Raw genomic sequence first — 22,500 nt, forward strand, 5'->3', positions numbered from 1 at the left:
GTAGGCTAGAATTAGACATCAGTGGTCAACTAAACCCATTGAAAGGCCACTACTGAAATAGCCAGACGTACGGCTGGGGCTTTGAAATCCACCCAGGGTCGTGCTCACAGAGTTTCCAAGAACATGTAGTAAAGTAATGTTCAAGTTTTCATGACTCCGCAGCACTAAAATACTTCTATATTTCATAGCGACAAGGATACAGTGAAATGCATGGACCCTCTGCTGGCTGATTAATACTGAGTTATTTAGTAAGATCACCTTCTTGAATATACATTATCACAAATGCATGACTCAGAATTCCTACAGTTTCTAGATCATCTGACAGAGAAATAACCTCAGCGCTCGCATAAACTGTTGATGTCCATGATGTTCTAGATGTCCAGACTCAATAGAGAAAATTAGGAGCCGGGGGGGGGGGGGGGGTTCATTTTCGACAAGAGCTCAGCCACCTTAAATCCCGCATTAACCGAATTAACCCCGTCATCCATGGTAGGAGTGTGTTTCCCCCTGCCCTCCTTATCTCTCACTGTCTTGCTGTTGAGGCAGACGCTCAATTCCCCTGCCATCATCTCTGCGCACAGCACACAGGTGAGCCTCCTCTGCATTTCTGATCATCCTCACAATGTCATTTACTGAGCAGTGTCAAATATTTAGGATTTCACAAGTGGATTGTACCATATGTGTGATTCATTTTTCTCTTCCAGGGTTTTTTTTTCTTTGGACTGTAACGTCAACAGGAGAGGTCAAGCCGGTGAGCAACAGCATATTTTCTTCAGAGGAGAAGTTCAGGTGGCACAAGGGAAGAAAAACTCAGGTGGCAAATATTTGCCGGTGAGTTTGTCAGAACTGACACATTACTAAGACACTGAAAGCAGCCACCATGGGAAATACCACCAGTAGCGCAATATCAAAGGAGATCCTGGAGGACCTGAAGCTCAGCACCAAATTCACTGAGAACGAGATCTCCCAGTGGTACGAGAACTTTCAGAGGCAGTGCCCGACGGGACGCATCACACCGGAAGAGTTTGAGCAGATCTACACCCGCTTCTTTCCTGACAGCGATGCCAAGAGCTACGCCCGACACGTGTTTCGCTCCTTTGACACCAACGACGACGGCACTTTGGACTTCAAGGAGTACATCATTGCACTGCACATGACCTCCACTGGGAAGACGACCCGAAAACTGGAGTGGGCCTTCTCGCTGTTTGATGTAGACAAGAACGGATACATCAACAAGACAGAAGTGACGGAGATCTGCCAGGTGAGAGGGATGCATGTGGAAGACAGTAATGATGGTGATGAGAGGATGAGACACTTAAACCAGGGTTCTAGTGTGACTTGTTCTGAGCATTTTCCCTGCACAGAGAGACATTAATCTCATAAACATTCATCTTCTCTTATGAGCGTCAAACTATATTGACTGGAAGTGCGAAAGATAGAAAGGCTATTGTATTTTACCACAACCTTCATTTTTATTGCTGCTATCGACATATAATATCAGAAATTCAAGCTGTTCTTGAGGTTTTTTGAGGTGCTAAATTTACTCTAAGGTGATTTTTGAAGCAATAATTGATCGTTGGACTGCATCATATTATCAGGTTTTCTTGGTATTTTGCTCTCTCTCCCTTTAAGGACCATTTAAACTGAGTTAATATTTATTGGAAAGAGACCACCCCTCTCATGGTATGTAGGTCTCAGTTCTAATTACCAGCCCAATTAGCCATCCAATTTGAGCCCCAAACTCCCTCTAATCTCTGTGATTACAGGTTTAGTTCTTAGACAATGTAGGCTGTCCTACTCTTAAATAAGGCTACTCCACTGGAGGGACTGCCCATCGTCCCTGGATCTCATCCAAGTTTTTTTTTATTCACGAGGCTGCCACTTTGGACTGTTAGGTTCATTTAAGGTAATTACAGTATAATAGTCGTCAGTCGTTGTTTTTATATGACCGAAACTCAGTCTGATGGAGGTTGTGAGGTTTCAAGACAAATGAAATAGAATTGTAAGAGGTTTAGACAGATCAGCTGAGGATCCAGCTGACATTGTAATGGGATTTAGTTCCTGGCCAACTGGCCTGAGTCCATGTGCATCATGTTAACAACCACTGCACAAAACAGCCACATTTTAAAGCCATCCTGCCAAAAATTCAGCAACCTGCAACAAAATTAGACTGTGTGGAGAAGTAGGTAAAAACAGATCTGCTATATGCACAGAGGATAACATCATTATCATGTAAAGTCCCGTGATACCTGTTTCTATATGGGTTTGAAGACGGCAGTACAGGCCCATATTAGTTTAGTATTGTGTATGACACTGATATGATGGTGAAGATGTAAATACAGGGTATCCACCTGTGTATGCTTGATACAGATCTGGTTCCATGTTTTTATAACTGACCAGCAACTACTTGCCATCCATAAGCTCACAGTGTGAACTATACAGACCACAAGCTCAGAGGAGCCAATGGAGGGACAGTCCAGCGAGAAAAGAGATGACATCCTGGTGTTTGGCCTGTGGCCTGAGTCTTGGCACTAATCCATGTTAATCTAGGTGTCTTAAATGTGGGAGATGAGTGCCTCCTCTCTAAGTGGGACACACACTTAAAGACGTGAACCTAAAGTGCGCAGTCATTTACAATCTGCCGGATTCCAAGTGGCCCATTGCAGATTAACTGTCTCTGAAAAATGACACACAGGCCTGAATGTGCTGCGTTGGGCTGCTTGATTATTCATTTTGACACGGCCAGTGGATTTTTAACTTGTACCTACATGTAATTTGTGATGACGAAGCCCTCCAGGATTGCTCCTGTGGCTGCATGTGGAAGGCAGATCAGTTGTCATTTAGGGATTGCAGGTTATATTTTGTGTAAGACTTGGTTGTATTCAGCCAAATCAGGGACGAGACATAAGACAATCACGAGGAGAAAGTGTTGGAGAAAGCCTTTCTCTAAATGTCAAGCTGTTATACATCAGAAGCTCAATAGACCGCACATACAAACAAGACACTAATTAACCCAAGAGGGTTGTGAGTTCACTCACTCGTCCTACAGGCTCTTGCTTCTTGGCTTGTACCCATTTGTTTTATGAGCTGTGTTGACAGTCTATACATTATTTGTGTGGCTGAAATGATGCAGCATTTATCACCAATCTTGTACCCAACCCCCTCTCAGGCCATATTTAAGCTGATCCCCAAGGAGGAGCAGAGCAGGCTACCAGAGGATGAGAACACACCCGAGAAGAGAGCCAACAAGCTGTGGTCTTACTTCGAAAAGAAAGACAACGGTGAGGGAAACAGCACGCATGCAGCACATGTGAATATGCACTGTGTCCCCGAGGTGCATCACAGGTCACTGTGTTCTTATCACAATGTACTTATGTTAAAGAGACGGGAAACCGGCGTAAGCCCTTACTACCTTTCATGAGCAGCTGTTCTTTCATCCTGTAGCAAAGATTACATTTCTCAATCAGCTGTTTGTCTTAATAATAATGCAAGCAATAAATCCACCTGGGGTCACATCCCCAGGCACAGCATCACTGATGTCATGCAAGCTTTATTATGTATGTACCAGCGATGGACCATGAAACCTCAAGTGACTCACTGCATTGCATGTTACTGTCACACACACACACACACACATATGCACACCCACACAGGAGATAAGACCGGATTTCTTAGATGAGAGTCATGATTCAACGTCATCTTTACCCCACACTCTGTGCTGTATGTCTTGTTTACAGTTTTCTTCCCACTGTAACATCTCTGACTCTTTCTTTTTCTCCTCACAGAGCGGCTGGCTGAGGGAGAGTTCATCAAAGGAGTGATTGAAAATGAAAATGCAATGCGTCTTATCCACTATGAGCCACTCAAACAATAAGCTCATTCCTAGTTTATCCCCCCTCCTTTTTTTTTCTCATTAGACTCTTTACTTTCTTTGAAACTTGTATTCTTCCTTATCTCCTCCCTCCTCTTTACTCCATTCCACTCGTTTGTGTAAATACTCCTCTCTGCAGTGTCTTGGTTGCAACTAACTTTTTCAGTAAGTTTCGTTGATGTCACATTACTGTTTTATGAATGTTTGTTGTCAATGTCAATTCTGGCATAGTGCTCCCAAAAGTGTACAGATTTTATGTAAAGCTTAATGCTATACATATACATATATAGTATGTGTGTATATACATATGCACGCGCGCACACATATATGAAGAAAGTATGAAATATTGTCCTAATATTAACCGTTAAAATGGTTCAAATTCATTTTGAATATAGTGTTATACCTCACTGTTAGCTCATTAAACCTTTTTTACAGAGCTGGAAATGTCTTAATAGAAGTCGTAGCTCTCAAGTGTTGTACTTTATTCACTGTACAATAAATTAAAGGTTTTCTCATACATCTGTGCCTTGAAAATCTATTTATTTATTTTTCCCAGAAACGATAAATTCTCCTATGACCTAGAAACACACTGTGTAATATAACGCTGGTGGTTGACAAAACCGGTGCTTTGGTTTTCAGTTGTATCCATCCCAGACAGTAAATCCAATATTATCCCAAATCAACAGACATTTAAGGTAAATACCAGAATGTAATATCCATTTAAAAACAAGTAATTCCCTGAAAGTGTGATGTTTAAGTACAGATTGTTTAAGTGTGTGTGCATGTCTGCATTTCTTTCCAACTTCCACCCTGACCCCCCGCAACCTGCTCCCCCGCCTCCACCGCTCTCCATCTCCATCCCTTCACATGCCTACCATCTCTCCTCACTCTGTTCCTCCTCCTTTCCATCCAACTCGGGATTACTGGTTTACACATAATCTTCTGTTCAACATCAGAGAGCAGACTTTTGAAAATCTCTGTAATCTTTCTAGCCCTATGTGTCTATCTTATGGGTTTGTCTGTGCATCTGCAGCGGGGGCATGTTTGCTGTAGCTTCTGGTATACATGCGTTGCATCCAAATGCTGTATCTGTCAAACATTTGTGACAAGAGAGAGATGAGCTTGAATGTTGCACGTCCCACTCAGATTAATGAGGATATATTGTCTCTTAATCTACAGGACAGGCTGTTCTGTTTAGGTTTCAACAGGAGAAGAAACATCCATCCCGTCTATGCACTGAAAAGCTCAATGAGATGACTGTTGTCCTGATACATTGCATGTTAAGATATCAACAATAAAATTATATAAATATTTATAAGCATTTACACATAGACATGCATTTACTTTCCGACCATGAGGCACTGAGAAACACCCAGAACACGTGCATGTCAATGTGACCTATTCATACGTTGTGGTCTTTACATTTTGATATGTATTGATTTCACTGGCCTTCAAGCACAGTTTGTATGTCCCAACTTCAATCAAAGTCAGAGTTGAAGAAAAGAAAAACAGGATTTGTTTGCTCACATTGATCCGTCTGCAGCATGGCGACAGAGCCTTTCCTTTTTTCAGTTTTTCAGCAGTTTCAGTTGATGGATGTAAGTGATCCCTTAACAAGGTGAGTCAACTCGGTCCATGGCCTCCTCCATCTCATCCATCTCCCTCTCACAGTCTTCACACCCCTCTGGCCCACAGCCTCCTACTAAAACCAGCGTTGGTACGTCCCCATTTCCCACTCCAACCACGCTGCCATTCGGGGCCCAGGCCACATCAATCATGCCGTCTGGACACTGCAACAAGCCGCTGACGGAGTAGAGCCCACCGCCTGGAACGACCTCGTCATAGGAAGGAGCGTGAGTGGCGGCTCTTGCTTCCTCCAAACGGAGCCTCTGTCTGCGACGGAGCTCAATGATGGTCTTTGTGTAGGAGTTGAGTGTGACCACAGCGGCACCCATACAGCAGCTAAAGGACACCCAGGCGAGGCTGGGAACAGAGCAGATTCGGAATAGTTAAAAGGAGAAGAGATGACAAGTATTTTATGTACGTGCTTGAGGGACAACAGTTTGTATGCTGTCTCTAAAAATCAGCCACCTACGCAAATGACCAGCCGTAGTCCCAGGACTGAGGCCTCCAGTCTTTGGGGCCCACAATAACCGTCATCTGAAATACTGTGGTGTACATCATATGGGCCACCATGCCAAGAAGACCTACATGTGGGATGCAACAACCAAAAACTTGACAGACAGAACAAATCTAAGTCTAGAAAACAAAGGTGACCATGCACATAGAGGCACTACATAAACACGAAGACTCACCTGATAACACAGTACAGATTGCTGCATAGGCATTGATTTTTAGCGAGTGCATCTCTTTATGGGAACACAAGACTTCTAGCCACATCAGTAAGAAGCCCATCCCCAGCAGACCGATGTATGTAAACTCTGAAATAACTGAGAGCCAGAGCACACCTGCAACATTTCCAAATGCATACACAATTGATCCACATGCATACATACAGAAATAAACATTCAATAAAATAATGTCATGGTTTTTACATTTCAGCAGGACTGACTCACCTTGTGTTTCTCCAGGTGTTAGATCTATAAAGCTTCGACATTTCTCTCCTGCCGGCAAAATGTGCAGATATGAACAGAAAGTAAGATCCATGGAAATACATGTAAACTAGTAGAACTGTGTAATATTGTGATCAGCTGTAAGTGTTTTGCTTTGCGGTCTCACCGTCGCTGTGTTTCTCACAGCTTTCCCAGAAACCAGTGTGAAAGTATCTGAAAGCAAACTTGTCTTCTCCCGTCTCCCAGATGTAGTGAACCGCGTTGGCTAGTTGCCTCTGTCTGATCTTGGCCAGCTCGTCTCTCCTGGCTGGAGACAGTGTGCGGTTGAAGGGGTTCTGAGTGGGACTCTCTGTGTGAGAGCACAACAGGGTCACAATGAGAATTTTTTATAGCTGCTTATTCCTTATATGCATAATGGAACACAACCAAAAATGCACTGGTTAGAGTGTCTCTTCACAGCTCTTTAGACACAGAGACATCAACCCATGGAGGCACTATCATGCAAGTATCAAACAAACAGGACCTTCTTCCTGTGAGCTGCCTGCATTGACAACAGATCCACTCAAAAACACAAACAAATAGTACGTGCATGTACAGGCCAGCAGATGCACAAACACACAGAAGTACATACTGCACATTTTCCACTGTCAACACCTCAAAGCACCAAAAATTCAGAGGAGCGATCAGATGAGAAACACACACTTTTGAATGCACGTGAATGAGAGACGGACGCAGTACAGTGAGAGCAAAACACCTGTAAGTCTGTTAATCACACCGCTGCCTCTGTGTTGTGCAGTCACATGCCTGCACCTTGTTATCCCACGTGTATCTGTAAATCTGGTGTAGGAGCATAAGGAAGCCACCACTGTAAAGGTAGCTCCTTCTGTACAAGAACACAAAGTTCACATAGGGATCATAGTTGATTCCTTTGTGCAGGAAGAGCTGTTAATCTCATTGTGGATTAAGTGTATCTGTTGAGAAATTAAAAAACCAGGCAGCAGGCAGTGTAAACCTCTCCTCCATGGATGAATAGACCTGTGGGAGCTCCCCTCACACCCCACAGATTAATACTAAGCCATAATTAAGTTCACTGTGAGACTAAGGTATGGGCAAAAAGAGATTAAAAACATCAAACCAAGGACAATCAGTTTCTAACGCGGGAGAAGCCTGTCAGTTTATCCACTCAGATTAATTCGAGGTATTGGTTGTTATGCAGTGATGGTGCAAAGATAGAAATTCAATACTTGTGTAAGCGGATTCAACAGTCAAGGCCAAAATTTTAGGACGGATTTTATATCTTCAGCGCATTTTGGAAGACTTACGATGAAATGATGCACTCAAACAGAGATGTGACATACAGACTTAGTATCCACTTTATTTGGTATACCTTGCCTGTGCTTACAGGCTTTCTTCATTAGAAAGAGCTTCGAATCACATCTCACAGTCTCACAGAGTTTAGCCAGAGAGCAAAATCTGCACTTGATCTGCTTTTCTTGAAAGTCTGCTGATGACCTGGTCAGTAACAATGTTTTGATTCATTCAAATTATGTCTGACTATTGCAAAAGTCTAACGGCAAGTAAACATCGTTGACGTCAGGCAGGATGAATCCATGAGCTCATGCTGTTTATGTTGCTGCACGTCAAACTGCGACATGCCAGCAAACGTGTTGCAACACCTATCAGGACCCGTATCAAAGCAGGCATCTCTCTGCACTGTTCAAGTGTTCATTGTGGTTTTGTCTGCTTGCTCTTTGGCAGCAGGAGGGAAACTTCACATCATCTTCTTTTTCTTATTTATTAAGCTCAAAGCTCAATATTCTGAAATATACTTTACTCAAGTATTGTACTCATTGGTACTTGCACTTTACTAGAGTACATCAATTTTTTAAAGCAACTTTCTATTTCACTACATTTCAGAAGGAAATATAGTACTTGGCATCTATACTTACTAGTTATTTTGAGGTTTAATATTCTACATAAAAAAAAATCATATGATCATCTTATGAACTATGGTGCTCAAGAAAAAGTCAAATAATTAAAATCAGCTCTTTCTCAAACACCCATAACATTAAAATGCTGCATACATGTTAATGCATTGATACGAATCTAAAGGACTAACTTGTATTTTTATGCTGTAGTATCACTACGTTTACTTAAAGAAAGGATCTGATTACTTCTTGTGTCACTGCTGTGTGTTGTTATTTGCATACTTGTGTCCTTGTAAGCTAGATAAAGCCTTTTTTTGCTCTTTGGTTAGTAGAGTTCGACCTCAAAAATCCAGGCAACGTGGCTGTTTATGTGTGTGTGACACCAATAATCTTCAAAGTGTTTTTATCCAAGCATCTAGTTCATAAAGCTGAACAGTAATGGAACTTCTCCACCCTGCCTGCATATTTAATCCTCTGTAGAGACACAAATCATTGTCAGAATCAGGAGGGAGCTGTTTGCAGAAATGATGAGGTGAACCTCAAAAAGTGGTGAGTAATATGTATGTGCATGCACAAATTTGTGTACAAAAACAGTGAAAGAGCAATCAAAGAGAAAGAGTAAAGCAACTGGAAGCACAATAACGCTGCACAAAACACCTTTTGGTATGAAGAGGTGAAAAACATTTCAGTACCTGTGGTGTAAGGCTCGCTGTTGTTCTGACCACAGTTCTTCATTTTGACAGGCGACAGGCAGAGAGGCTTGACCACTTTGTGAGTACCCTCACACCAGTAAGAGGTACAGAGAGCCAGGATGGAGAGGGCGAGCGCCAGAGTGGTCAAGGTCAGGGAGAGCAGGGAGCGAGAGCGACGGGACATACGCTCCAGCATGGCCACACGGGAGAAGGGGGAGGCAGGGGGAGGCCAGAAAGAGAGATGGGGAGGGAGAGGGGACACTCCACGTGGGAATAGGACAAACGGGACAGAAGGTGCGACTGCAGTCACAGATGGAACCGACAGGGTGGGACAGATGCTTTGGAGTGGTTTTAAAAGGTGATGAGGTGCCAGGTTTAACTGGAAAGCAAAGATAAATGTGATGTAACAGTGCAGACAGGAGATGACAAAACACAGCTGACAAAGAGCTACTGTACAGTCAGTGTGATTAAAAGAGAAGAAGATAAAGAGACTGGGAGGGGAGGGAGTGGGAAAAGATGCTCTGAAGTCGATACGCACGGCAAGATGGACAGATGGAACCAAAGAAGTGAACAAGAGGGCATTTAGGTGCACGATGGTTCACGGTAAGAGAAAACAGTGGGATGCAAGGACATGACCGTGTGCTGGCCAGACAGCTTTAATGTGACCTCTTCCTATTGATCCCTGTGCTGAATGATGTGGCCATACATCCCCTGACCTCAGCACTTGTAGACCGCCTTGTACGCTCTAGATATGTGTCACTGTGCTGAAAAAAGCACGAAGGTCATTTAAAAATACTAGAATATATCACTAAACGTTGTTTATCTAAGGAGGAGATACGGGACATCCTGAAATGCAATTCATCACCTGGCAAGAGAAATGGCTGATTGGGACACACAGAGGCTAAAACCTGGGTGTCCATATGGTGACATCTAATTGTGTTGAATGTTCCTTGACGCAGTAAGAGTCATAAAACTGCCTGAGGTCACACAACACTGCCAGCTGTCTTTACGAGGAGGGGTTATGAAAGAAAAAGTGATGTGTGCTATCCCGTGACCCAGGCTAATTGCTCCCTGCTTCCTGATTAACACACTCAGGCCTGACCCTGCTGCTCATAACGAGCTCCACTGCCGGACCCTCTGTAGAAGACAAGAAGGAGGGGAGCAAAAACAAGAGATTACTTCTTTGATGAAATTATGGATAAGCCACCGATCTAAATGAATTTTTTGCTAGTAATCCCTGATAATCTTCTTTACCCCGTTTGTGTTAGGTGTGTTTCAGTGTGAAGTTCATTTTCTGGCCATATCTGCTGTTTCTCTCTCATGCAACGTCTCCCCGTCAGCCCTCAGCCCCTGAAATACAAGATCGTTAGTTAGACCAAGTGAATTTGGTGCATCTACTGCACACAGGAGCAGACCCATGGTGGTATCGTTATCTGGGTGGTGACAAATAATACATTCATTTTGGAAAAAAGGAAATGCATAAAACCTAATGGATGCCCTTAGTGAGATCAAGGTGGCTTTTAAAGACAAAAATCTACAATCTGCATAAATCTGTGAGTTTCTGCACATCCATTTTTATCAGGTGAATAAATAAATAATCATAAAAAATGTGCAATATGTGCAAGATTTACAGTGCCCAAAGAATAAGGCCAGCCTAAATGACTTTCTGTGCTTCCTGTGATTGCTACTACTACTGTATACATGGTGTCCCTGGTTTTCAGATGACCTGAACTCTGTATATTCCCTGATGTGATCACCATTATTTTCTCCATAGTCAAGACCATTTTTCTGCTCAGCTAACATTCCTCTTCAATTTTTGCCATCAGTGATAACAAGCTGAACACACAGGGCAGTGACCAATATACGTCTGCAAAAGGTGACAGCATGAACAAGCTGGATGGAGGCTAATCAGCAGATTTTGCATGAGAAACACCAATAAAACTTTTTGTTAATCTTACAAGAAAACTGCAGATTCTTTATTCAATGGACGCAAAATTCGGTGGTGAACATGACTGTTTTTCAAAATATCTGAGGGCTCCATCTAGGTTTAAATAAGAAAAGAAAAACATGTCTCACTTATTTTGAAGTAACAATTATTTTCTCTCTTAATCATTTAGTTTATATCTGTCAGAAAATAGTGAAAAATGCCCATTATAACTTTCCAGAGCTTTCCAATGCGAAATCTTCATAGAACTTTTATCTTAACATCAGTCCAAAACCCAAAGCTCCACATTTGTACATGAAAAGGCATCAAATTCTCATTTTCTTGTAAAACAAACAAACAAACAAACAAACAAACAAAAAACAACTGAAATCATTAATCCATTATTTAAAAAAAAAAAAAAGTTGCTGATAAACTTTGACTCAACTGACCAATAATTTCAGCTCTAATTATTTTAAATAATACCTACCAAAGAACTTTTTCTTGTCCCTTGTAGTACTTCAGGTCAAACTTGAGGTAACTACTGCAGTAGAACAACTGTTGGTGGTCACTCCTTTCACTCCTCTAAACCTTCAATCCTCGGTTATCTCTGCCAAAAAGCTCCTTAAGAACTTGATTTCAGTTGCTCCATCTTGATCCTTCGTGTGACTACCCTCTTTATTGTTTCCCTCTGTATCTGTCACCAGTATTCCTCCTCCAGGATGAGCATCAGTGACCCTTACCTCTGCAGCTGCACTCCCTCCCTTTAATCCTCACAGCCAATAGTCGACAGAGATGAAAGACTGGTGCAGCAGCTGAGCGTCTGTCTCCACGCCACTCTACTCTCTTTTCTGTCTTTCTTGGGAATTTATGTCACAAACCCATCCCGAATCATGTAATCCCTCTAAGTCCATCTGTTACTGTAGTGCCCCCTCTCTTCCTGTGTCTGTTCCTTTTAGAGGTGGTGCCTCCCTAAACCTTTATCACCAGTTTAAGCCCCCTACCAATTTGACTTTTAGTGGGATTTCAATTATTACACTAAGAGTATAAAACGGAACAAACGTGTCCATATGAATGGCCTTGGCCTTTTTTTCTCCTTAATCACCAGCGCTGTGCAAAGCCAAATCCTGTGCCCACTAAGTTAAGTGTTTACTTTTGGGTGCCAAATGTGATGCCTTAAAAACTGTGGAAGCAGCTTTACATAGTCATAATAATTTATTTACAATATGTATGTACAGAAAAACTGAAAGAAATCAAAAGGCAAAAAAGCAAAAACAACATTGTGTGCATGTTTGGAGGACGAATTTAAAAAGGGTGGGGGGGCCAAAATGGAGTTATAGAAAGCAGTTTAGCCCCAGGCTTGAGATTTACAGTAATGTAGAACCAGCTTGCCATCGCTGCCAAAACACTGAAAAAGAGACAGAGAGAGAAACACGTACACAAAGGTGAATGTTAAATAAACCAGTACGACGGAGGAGTGATGTGACACCACAGATCCACAGTTAATGTGCTGATATTGACCTGCTGAGCAGTGAAAGCAGCGGGATGATCAAAGGTCCACTGTGAATTCTGGACTTTGAGCTCTTTGCTGTTACTTATCAAGACATTAATCAGTGGCCTGGGATTTTGGCATGTGCAACGTAGAGCTTCCCTCTCATTGCCCCCTCTGCTGGTCAAAGCTCTACATGGCCCATTCACTTCTATGGGCTGGGCCACAGACGCTTACCAATTACATAGGTTACTATTCTGACATTTCATTAAAGGCTAGGAGACTAAAAGATATCAACTCGGCTGAAACGCGACTGGGCTGAAGTTTATCTGTTAGAGCAGGTGTGCACAGTAGTAAAGGGAAAAGGTTATATGTATTACCTTCTTACTAAGTGTTATATACCTTAAAGTTTCAGACAATCTGACTCAAAATGTAAACACACGTTAATATTCTTGAAAAGTTCCCATCTGTGCTCACTGATAAGGCTTGGCTTTGACATTTTACTCACTGAATAAGTAAAGCAAAACAGGACTTAAAGTTATAATGTTGCCAAGTAGTCTAGCAAACATGAACAGACTTGTCCTTTGCATGTACATGTGTTGCCGCTGTATTTGGAGACATGGTTTAAGTTGAGTTACCAGCTCTTTCTGAGCTATCTCAGCTAATGGAGTTGTTTATCAAATATCTGTTCGTTGATGCAGTTGAAAGCACAGAAAAAGCTATTAAGTGGACTAGTGGAGATGATTCTGTCACACACAAAGATCAAGAACGAGTCTCCACATTCAGGTTTGAAGTGGATTACAAAACAACAGGAGGACAAATGTGACTAGTGTTTATCTGCTGTTTGTTTCTCTTAGAAATCATCTTTGCTAAATTGTGTTTAAGGAAAATTAGCTTTAAGTATTTGACACTCAACTGTAGCAGGCAATAAAAATGGGTGTTTATATGTACTCACATCAAAGAGGATCCCTACATCTTGATCCGGTGAGGGGGCAAAAGACTGGTTAACATAAATGAACTGGGGAGGGGAAAAAATAGATACTGTTATAGATAAAAAGCACTTAAAGACATGAAGCATGCTTTCCAAGCCTCTGTTCAAGTCATGATTCTGGGAAATGAAAAAGCCAGTCAACAAGCTTCATCCTTACCAACTGTTCAGTTGCATCAAGCTTGAGGAAGCGTGAGATGAACTGAGACAGGGACTGCACCGTCCTCCCTCTGTCCACTGCCCACTTCTTTGTTTTCATTATAGGAGTGTCTCCCACAGCCTTCAGCAACACATCAACTACAAGAATTGAGAAAATAAAAAGTGAACGTGCTGCCTGGCTGCTCCGGGCAAATCTGAACGTGAACTGTTCAGGGAGAATTTCTGGAGAAGTGTTGCTGAAATCCACTGACACATATCTGCCAACAGTGCTGTAAATCTGACGCATCCCCTTCCATTTCATCACTTCTAATATGTATTTCAATTATTTTAAAGTCCTGATTTATAAGCTTTGAGATTCATTGTTATCAAATGCAATGAAAAGGATCTAGTGACTGAAAACTTGGCCTTATTGTTAATAACTTACACTGGATCTACATGTAGACAGACTTCCTTTGAACCATTCCTTGTTATAATTTAAAATGAAAGTTTCTGAATGAAATCCAAACATTTTACACAATAAAGTTATTAGAGTCATTTGATCTTTTCATTTATAAAAGTTTAGAAAATGTGCATTAAAAAAATGGCTGTGCAAAGCATAGACTTCAGGAATGAAGTCCCATCCTATCTCGGTTAGATCTTATCACAAACAACATAATTGTGTCCTCATATACAAAACGACTGCCCATACAGGGCCAGTTTATCTGGGCACATGACATGATAGTCAATGCGTAAAGGCGTCATTTCGTTTTTATTTACTGTGTGATATGATTACTTTCACTTTACTTTCACCTAAGATCTAGGAATATTAATGGATCAGAACTGGACGTTTGGCAGGACAAACTGGATAAAGATCACACTGTATCATGCTGATCCTGATTTGAATCTAAGGGTTTCATCTTGTTAGGAACACGCCAACTTGCATGCTGTATAAAATAATTATTTGGCAAATTCAAGTATTTATTGTTATTTGGCAAACAACGGAAAGCATCATTCAACTAAATCTCACACAGCTAATGTAAACGTCAAAAGGAGTGTATTTCTTGGAGTCCCCGAACAAACTTATTTCAAAGCCCGAAACGTGGAACAAGGTGTTTTCATAAAGTGGGCTGCGACAGTTTGATAGTTTTAAGCTAATGTTACCCGGAGCTCGTTAGCTTAGCTTTAATGCATTATTTTGATGTCACGTTACAGGATGATACTAATAGTATTGGCGTGACATGTATTTGATAACTTAAGGAAACAAACAGCCTCTCAGAAATATATATTCTCTACGAGCAAAAAGATGAATGTTGCTTTCATATGTATATTAGCTTTAGCTTTAGCCATTCCCTAACCCAGCAGTACCACATGTTACAAACTAAATGTTTATTGGCTTAACAGGAAAAAAACAGCCTTTCCATTGGTCTGGATCGCTGTCAATTGTCTTGGCGTCACACACCCGGAAATGTTTCTCATCGCACCAGCAACAGTCCTTGTAAACACATATTACTCCATAATTGAGTCGAATTTTCGATATATGACATTTTCTTACTTTTTTTCTTCTCTTCATTTGTCGTCGAGTCGTCTGACGGTGGCTGTGACTCTTCTTTTTGCGTTTCTGTTGGAGACTCTGCATTGTCAGACATCTTCAGGTGACCACTTCGGGTTAGTTATGGCTCCCACCCACACGAGCTAGCAAAGCGATTGGCAGGAGACCCCGGCTGCTATTGGTTCAAGGAAACATCAATCTCTAATAGACGTAATCCGATTGGTCAATACCAATCTGGAAATGCTGTTGAACTTGTGTGTCCTCCTTGCTACATGCTAGGTTAAGTATTGTTTTGACTTTGGAATATATTTATTAATACTGTATTTGTTTTCTAACGAATTCAGATGTTTGTTGCCAGTTTGATTAATCTTGTGATCTGCTGTTTTTGTGTAATATTGAATGCATTCTTCCTCTTTCACCTGCAAGTAAAACAGGTATCCTAACGTTACATTTTCTGTTGGTCTACAATTACACAGGAGGTGTCACATGGGACGTAGTACTTTAACCTAATAGTTGATTATTCTCCAGTCCTGTTGAACCTGTCACCCACTCCGCCTCCTCACAATCACGCCGTTCACGCAACAACAGTAAGTTAACTTTCTTATGTCTAAGTTCGTTCAAATGCAGGTACAATTAATGTGTGTTCAGCTATTACATTATTCGGTCTCAAAGGTTTTCGAGGCAGTGCGACAACATGGAGGAAATATTTCTTCCATGTTTGCACCATTGTGACACATAAAACATACTGTGAAGTTGAGGTTCGTTGTCAAAGCTGGAATCAAACAAGTGTTATTGTTGCTGCAGTGATATTTTAATATTCAGTGGCCAGTCATCTGCAACACTGTACCTTACATATCACATCAAAACGTGTGGCATCGATCAATGTTGAACACAACTTGTTCTTTTTCTGTGATCTTCTTTTTAACAGTGGCAAAAATTGGCAGACTCTCCACCAAGGACACAGTGCTCTTCCTGTGTGACATGCAGGAGAAGTTCAGACCCAACATCTTCCAGTTCACCAACATTGTCAGCAATGCAGCCAGAGTGCTGCAGGTTGGAAACACACACCTCCACACAGCCGCAGACATTCGTTTCACAGTATTCAGTAATTGAAGGAACCGATCACATCTGCCTGCTCTCTCTTCCTTCGCACAGGCCAGTCGCGTTCTGGGCATCCCCCCCATTTTGACAGAGCAGTACCCGAAAGGCTTGGGTCCCACAGTACCAGAGCTGGGAGCTGCAGATCTCAAAGCTCATGCTAAAACTTCATTCACCATGATGATAGAGGACGTGGAGAAGGAGCTGCAAGCCCTGGGGAATCCCAAACAGGCTATACTGTGTGGAATCGAGGCACACGCCTGTATTGCAGTAAGACCACATCATTGTTTCTCCTGGTTAGCCTTGAAATCAGTGAACAAAAAGACGACACAAAGACAACTGGTAGCTCTTGCCTGTAATTGGTGAATACACACTCTACTTGTCTTTTCCACAGTGCACAACATTTGACCTGCTTGAAAAGGGGATGGAGGTTCATATTGTGGCTGACGCTGTCTCATCCAGAAGGTATCTGTGTATTCTGTGTACTTTTTTCTGCTCTGTATCATTGTTATCACCTACTGTACATTAAAGGTCCAGTGTGTAGGATTTAGCAGCATCTCGCGGTCAGGTTGCAGATAGCAATCACCCGAGTGACCTTCCCCTCAGCCCTCCTTTTCCAGGCATATATTGGCTCTAAAAAGCCCTGTGTAGAGCCAGTGCTTGGTTTGTCTGTTCTGGGCTACTGTAGAAGCATGGTGGACTCTGTTGAAGAAGACCCGCTTCCTCTGTAGATATAAATCATTCTAAGCTAATAAAAACACGACTCTTAGTTTCAGGTGATTATACACAAATGTAAAGTTAGTTATGAATATTTCCCTACACACTGGACCCTTAAATATACATTTGTTCCTGTGTGTGTTACTACTTTTGTGTCTCCCTCCGCAGCCAGACGGACCGTCTGTTTGCTCTGTCCCGACTGAAGCAGAGCGGAGCTTTCCTCACCACCACCGAGGCTGTTCTGCTGCAGCTGGTTCAAGATGCTAAACACCCCAACTTCAAGGAGGTGCTTATTCCAGCTGCTCTCTGTCGCACTCCTGAGTCATTCCTGTTTGTTGAGATGTGTCATAAATGTGTCATTGATGCTGCTCACAAGTCGCGGGTGACCTTAAATGAGCATGCTGAAGGGACACTTCAGTGATCAAACCCAACTGTTGCACTTTTTTGATTTAATTCTGAGTGTGCTGCCAGCTTCAGTAATAAAACAAATATTCTTTCAACTTTTTTGACAGATCCAGAAGCTTATGGCCCACCCATCTCCTGACACTGGCCTCCTCGCCTTCTTCAGCGCTCTGTAGGGAGATCATCAGCTGTCACTCTGTTCCACAGAATTTAATTTGTCCCAACATCCTGATAAAGTGCTTCAATAAAGTGATGCTGCTGCTTTAAATTTGGCCGACTGTGCTTTTGGGTTCATGTCTCTAAAATGGTTTTAAGTGAAGCTTGCAGGTTGTTCCTCTTTATTGATATCCTGGTGAGCTCACAGCTGCAGGAGCTCTTCAAGCTGAAGAGGTGGGACCAGCTCACGGAGGCGGGCGCTAAAGGGCGACATCACAAAGGGGGAGGAGTGAGTGACGTAATTCTGGTATATCCAGAAAGGGAGGGGAAGGAGAGAGGGAGAGAGAGAGAGAGAGAAAAAGGAAGCTCTCCGATAAGTTTTTGTGTATATTTCTCCAAAGTTACACAAACTTTCACAAAGCAAAGGTATGAGTGGAGGCCTGATGGGGATCAACATGCTGAAGAGAGAGATCTGAAGGGAAGGACGGGCAGCAGTTTGTCAGTAGTCGTGCACAACTGATGACAACATCAAATATTAACACTTTTTAAGGCCTTGGGCCTCGAGTGGCTGTACAGAGGTAAGCAAGTCACTCTTCTTCTTCAGAAAATAGAAACTAGCTGGAATTGGAACATTGAAACGCTGGCACATTCATGCAGTGTCTTGTTGCTTGTGAAGGGACAGTTTCCAGAGCGGCACAGAGTGTCTTGTGTCTGAACTTGCTGGTTTGTAACTGACGCTGTGTTGGGAGTACAGGAACAGAATGGTTGACAGTGTTACATTACAGGCAGAGGGGACTCCACTATAGCATTCCTCAGTGTCTGTAATTGTCTCTACAGTGTCCAAAGTGAAAGGACGTGTTCATTCAGTACTTCCTCCTCTGATCTCTCAGATCCTGGACAGAGAAAAAGAGAGACAATGTCCTCTGACTTGGACTCCAGCCTCACCAGTATTGACTGGCTGCCTCAGCTGGGAATCAGCAGCCTGCGCTCGGGGAAAGAAAGAGGAGGAGGGGAGAGGGACAAGAAGAAAGACAGAGGGAGGGAAAGGGGAGACTTCCTACCTTCGGTGCCGGACCCCTCCCCTTCTAACTCTAAAGGGAAACCCCCTCACAGCTATGCCACTCTCATCGCCATGGCAATAGCAGCTGCACCTGAGAGGAAGTTGAGTTTGAATGACATCTACACCTGGATCAGTGACACTTTCCCCTACTACAGCCGAGCCGGCCGTGGATGGAAAGTAAGCTTTAATGTAGAACAACGGCCTGTTCTCAGTGCGGTGGAACAGTAATAACTAACGATGTTTAATGTCAGTTTGTTCGTATTATTCATCAACAGCTGCTTCAGGTCTGATGTATTTCTGTATTTGACTGTGTGTCCTGAACAGAACTCCATTCGGCATAATCTGTCCCTTAATAAATGCTTCAGGAAAGTTCCTCGGCCACAGAACGACCCGGGCAAGGTGAATTACTTTTTTATGCGATGATGTTGCAAGAATACTTGTGCGTTTGTTACAGTCTGCATCATGTGAGATGGAGAAATGATGCCAGAAGCTAGAAACCTGTGCTGTATTTCTAGGGTTCCTATTGGACGATGGATGGACCTGCAGAGGTGAATCAAGTGAGGGCACCTAAACGTCCCTATCCAGAGGAGGAGGACAAGCAGGATGTAAGTTGTTTAATCTCACTCATGCACGAACCACTCAAACCTGTATTGTCAAAAAATGTCAAGTAATTGTACACAAGCCACAGAAGTTTGATAAGGAGTTTGGGATTCTGGTGTTTCATCCCCACTCACATTACAGGCATACTATGCAAGATTTTCCTAAAAATCAATGTGTAACCCACCAGTTTCTTGGCATATTATGATTTTAAATGTAAAATATCCCATAATGAATCAGTTAAAACTTATAAATTAACACTTAACACTCTCAAGGTACCAGTTTTCAGAGACACCTTCAGAGAAAACTTAACTTACCACCTGTGGCTTTTATCCCTGTAGACACTGTGTTTGGTTTTATTTGTCCAGGGTTTAAGAATTTAAGTGTTTAACTTCATTTGCGGTGCTCACAGCAGTGAAAAAAAAAATTGCTTACAATTCAAACACCAACGTTTCTTTCCAGGGACAGTGTCCTAGTTAGTCGTGAGAATCGTCAGCTGTCAACAGTTTCAATAGCAGTTGTTCATATGGAAGAAACTGTTTCCATTCGTCACCTTTCACATGTGTTGGAGTAGAGGCAGAGATCGAAACCCGTGCACACGAAAGCTTTGCTAAGAATTCTATTTTTGTCTTGTGGTTCTCCTTTTGTGTTTTGGGTACACTGAGCCTTCAACGTGATTTAACTTCAGTGATGCTGCTATTACAGGCCTTTTAATACCTTTTCCACCTTTGCTAATATGAATGCTGTGCTGTTACAGGGGACACAAGCAGAGAGAGGACCCTCACCTCATCAACCCCAACCGACCTCCCACACAGACCACCAGCTTCTTAACACAGAGCCACTGGGAGCCATCCAGTCACCCCAGTCTGCCTCCCTCTCTCCTCCCCCATGCAAGGTAGAGACTCTGTCCCCTCTTTTTCGCAGCCAGGTTTGCTGGGCGTTTTCAAATGTGATGTGTTTTATCTTCACAGCAACTGTCACCCTACATACCAAGCCCAGTGTCCAGCCTCCCTGTCCCCCATCCATCCGTCTCTCCTTCACCTGGGCTCCCACCCGCCACCCCCATGTCCTCCATCAGTTCTTTCCCATCTCCCCATCCAACCGGCCCCTCTCTCTCCATCCCCACTGCCTCTGCTACACCTCTGTCTGCTGCCAGCATGTCCACAGCCTCTCCAGCCGCACCTTCTTTCTCTGATGCTGCTCCATCCTTTCCTGCTAATTCGGGGTCCGTATCTGTTTCCACTTTCTCCTGCACTCCCAACTCGGCCCCTCTGTCCGTCTGCACCGTGTCGGGACCCTCTCACTCCTCTGTGTCTGTTGTCCCCTCATCTATCGCCGCCCCTCCTGTCGTCTCGTTAAACTCCACCGATCCCCCGCTCCGTTTCACCTTCGACGAGCTGAATTTGCCAGACTTGTACGCATCTTTCAAGTCTCTTGTCAAAACCATGCGGGAGAGGGGAGGCTCACAGTGTAAGTACCACTTGTGTTTTATATCCTTTAAGGCTGTAAAGTGCACGTTATTCACATCAACAGCTTGGATGAGTGCCTTCTTCCTTGTTCTTTCCAGCGGATGTCGCTCCCCTGGCTGTTCTGAGCAATGACACTACCCCACTTCACACTCCAACTCTACTGCCAATGTCTCCTCACCCTGCACCTGCACCACCTGCACCACCTGCACCACCTCCAGCAGCTGCACACCCTCCGGAGACAGAGCGCGTTTCACAATACAGTGAGTCTCACATGACCTAATCAACCCCAGAAATGCTTCAGTTGTATTAAAGGCAGCGACATAACCCAGGACAGAGCCATGCTTTCTAAAGTTACCTTCCTCCTCTCCTCTTTAGCGGTGCCACCTGACTGGTTCAGTAACCCAGATTCTCTGAAGGAGAGCTTCCGCATTGCCAGCAGTCTAGACTGGGCAAACATAGACCTCTCTGGTCACCCAGGTGTGTGCTTTTTACCACAGTCTTGCTTAAAGGGTCGCTTCACCCAGAGTTACAAAAAAACCAAACAAACATATTTTCTCACTTACCTCAGGGGGTAGTTGGTTATTCTGCTGAAGTTTTGATTTCTGTCTCTGAGCGTTACTGTGGTCAATCTGCAAAACTGTCTGTAAACAGTCTTCTTCAGCCTCTAAATTAGCAGATTTTTTGACAATGAAAATAATCCTTAGTTGTAATACAACTAGAAGTAAATTCCATTTTCTTTCTTTTGCCATTTGGGTGAACTGACGTTTATCTTTTGCAGCTACTGCACTGTAACATTTACAAAAGTGATTATTAAGACCTTTATAAAACACTAGTAATGCTGAGTAAAGGCATCATCCTCTCTTTCTGTCACCAGACCTCCTGGAGAGCATGCGCCAGGCGGAGCTCTGTGACTGGGCCCTGGACCCGGCGCTCTTCACCTCCCTCTGTGACTCTCTGAACCGCTTCTTCACACAGAAAGGCATGATCACCTCTGGGAATAACTCCCCACTATCCCTCGGTGGACCTCACTCCTTACAGGTCCCACCCTTCAACTCTAATCCTCCTCCTACCCTCGCCAGCCTCACTCACCCCTCACCCCTCCCTTACTCTCCCATAGCTCCCCCCATTAGTGGAGCACAGCTGCCCCGGAGGGCTCAGCAAGTGCAGGGTCAGGGACTTCAAAGACCACAGCTGACACAACCTGCAAACACGACAGGTAAGATTTGGACATCTTGTTCAAAAGGTTGATATCCAGCAAAGTCGCAACCTTTTTACTGCCAAAATTCCCTTTTTCTTGCCATCCCAGCAGCAGTTACATATTAACTTCGTCCATGGTTCCCTTTCCCTCAGCTGGGTTGCAGCCTCCATCTATGACACCACGACAGCGTCCTCCTCTAAAGAGTCTGCACAGCAACAGTGAGGAGATCCAGGATGACTTTGACTGGGATTCTCTGCTCGTTTGACCCTCACTGTCTGCGTGGAGAAACAGTGAAAACTGAACTTTTCAGAGGAACGCGGCGCCTCACGGCCATCTTCATTAAACTCTGTGCGGAGGCTTCTCGGAGAGCAAATTTGGGATCAAGTTTTTCCACATATGACTGAATGCTGTACTTCAAGGTTGAAAAAGTTGTATGTTTTTTCACCGTTATTCCAATTCGTATGCTGTAATAACTTTTCTGTAGCTTATCTTCTGCAGGTTATTGGCAGGGTGTTTTTTTCTGTTAGATTTGTAAAAATGTTCACCAAAGAAAATAAAGTGTACGTTTATTCTTGTCCCATTATTGCACTCTGCAACTGGAGGGGGGGGGGGGGGGGGGGGGGTCAACTACAGAGCAAGCATGAAACAAGCCAA

The 22,500-nt window shown here is 43.2% G+C and overlaps 5 protein-coding genes across 7 annotated transcripts; 3 read left to right on the forward strand and 2 right to left on the reverse strand.

Annotated features, from left to right (window-relative positions):
* The first annotated feature begins 547 nt into the window (after nt 1-547).
* rcvrn2 (recoverin 2) lies at nt 548-4,388 on the forward strand. The gene is made up of 4 exons (XM_076737320.1): nt 548-588; nt 705-1,261; nt 3,170-3,281; nt 3,786-4,388. The coding sequence occupies exons 2-4, from the start codon at nt 881-883 to the stop codon at nt 3,872-3,874; spliced, it is 582 nt and encodes a 193-aa protein (XP_076593435.1). The 5' UTR covers nt 548-588; nt 705-880; the 3' UTR covers nt 3,875-4,388.
* Nucleotides 4,308-12,062, reverse strand: LOC143324635 (germ cell-specific gene 1-like protein). Of its 2 annotated transcripts, XM_076737317.1 has the most exons (9): nt 11,360-12,062; nt 11,023-11,329; nt 10,319-10,414; nt 9,065-10,201; nt 6,611-6,793; nt 6,448-6,495; nt 6,187-6,339; nt 5,967-6,078; nt 4,308-5,854 (listed from the first exon to the last, which is right to left on the reverse strand). In XM_076737317.1, exons 4-9 carry the CDS (start codon nt 9,258-9,260, stop codon nt 5,482-5,484), a joined length of 1,065 nt encoding a protein of 354 aa, XP_076593432.1. In that variant the 5' UTR covers nt 9,261-10,201; nt 10,319-10,414; nt 11,023-11,329; nt 11,360-12,062; the 3' UTR covers nt 4,308-5,481. The 2 variants fall into 2 exon arrangements, with proteins under 2 accessions (XP_076593432.1, XP_076593433.1); XM_076737318.1 differs by lacking the exon at nt 11,023-11,329 and having other exon boundaries at nt 11,476-12,062.
* Nucleotides 12,063-12,181: 119 nt separating this feature from the next.
* On the reverse strand, nt 12,182-15,285 carry atg12 (ATG12 autophagy related 12 homolog (S. cerevisiae)). Its single transcript, XM_076737321.1, has 4 exons — nt 15,153-15,285; nt 13,623-13,759; nt 13,430-13,492; nt 12,182-12,393 (listed from the first exon to the last, which is right to left on the reverse strand). Exons 1-4 carry the CDS (start codon nt 15,244-15,246, stop codon nt 12,334-12,336), a joined length of 354 nt encoding a protein of 117 aa, XP_076593436.1. The 5' UTR covers nt 15,247-15,285; the 3' UTR covers nt 12,182-12,333.
* Nucleotides 15,286-15,290: 5 nt separating this feature from the next.
* Nucleotides 15,291-17,638, forward strand: isoc2 (isochorismatase domain containing 2). The gene is made up of 7 exons (XM_076737319.1): nt 15,291-15,428; nt 15,626-15,736; nt 16,078-16,202; nt 16,305-16,517; nt 16,642-16,712; nt 17,133-17,250; nt 17,477-17,638. Coding segments are annotated over exons 2-7 (594 nt in total). The 5' UTR covers nt 15,291-15,428; nt 15,626-15,735; the 3' UTR covers nt 17,543-17,638.
* Nucleotides 17,639-17,837: 199 nt separating this feature from the next.
* foxj2 (forkhead box J2) lies at nt 17,838-22,418 on the forward strand. 2 transcript variants are annotated; one of them, XM_076737268.1, is made up of 10 exons: nt 17,838-18,100; nt 18,413-18,759; nt 18,907-18,981; nt 19,098-19,187; nt 19,937-20,074; nt 20,151-20,649; nt 20,747-20,908; nt 21,024-21,125; nt 21,523-21,864; nt 21,999-22,418. In XM_076737268.1, the coding sequence occupies exons 2-10, from the start codon at nt 18,439-18,441 to the stop codon at nt 22,109-22,111; spliced, it is 1,842 nt and encodes a 613-aa protein (XP_076593383.1). In that variant the 5' UTR covers nt 17,838-18,100; nt 18,413-18,438; the 3' UTR covers nt 22,112-22,418. The 2 variants fall into 2 exon arrangements, with proteins under 2 accessions (XP_076593383.1, XP_076593384.1); XM_076737269.1 differs by having other exon boundaries at nt 17,960-18,100; nt 18,360-18,759; nt 21,999-22,241.
* The last annotated feature ends 82 nt before the right edge of the window (nt 22,419-22,500 follow it).

Source organism: Chaetodon auriga, chromosome 8, assembly GCF_051107435.1.
Source record: "Chaetodon auriga isolate fChaAug3 chromosome 8, fChaAug3.hap1, whole genome shotgun sequence".
Lineage (NCBI taxonomy): Eukaryota > Metazoa > Chordata > Actinopteri > Chaetodontiformes > Chaetodontidae > Chaetodon > Chaetodon auriga.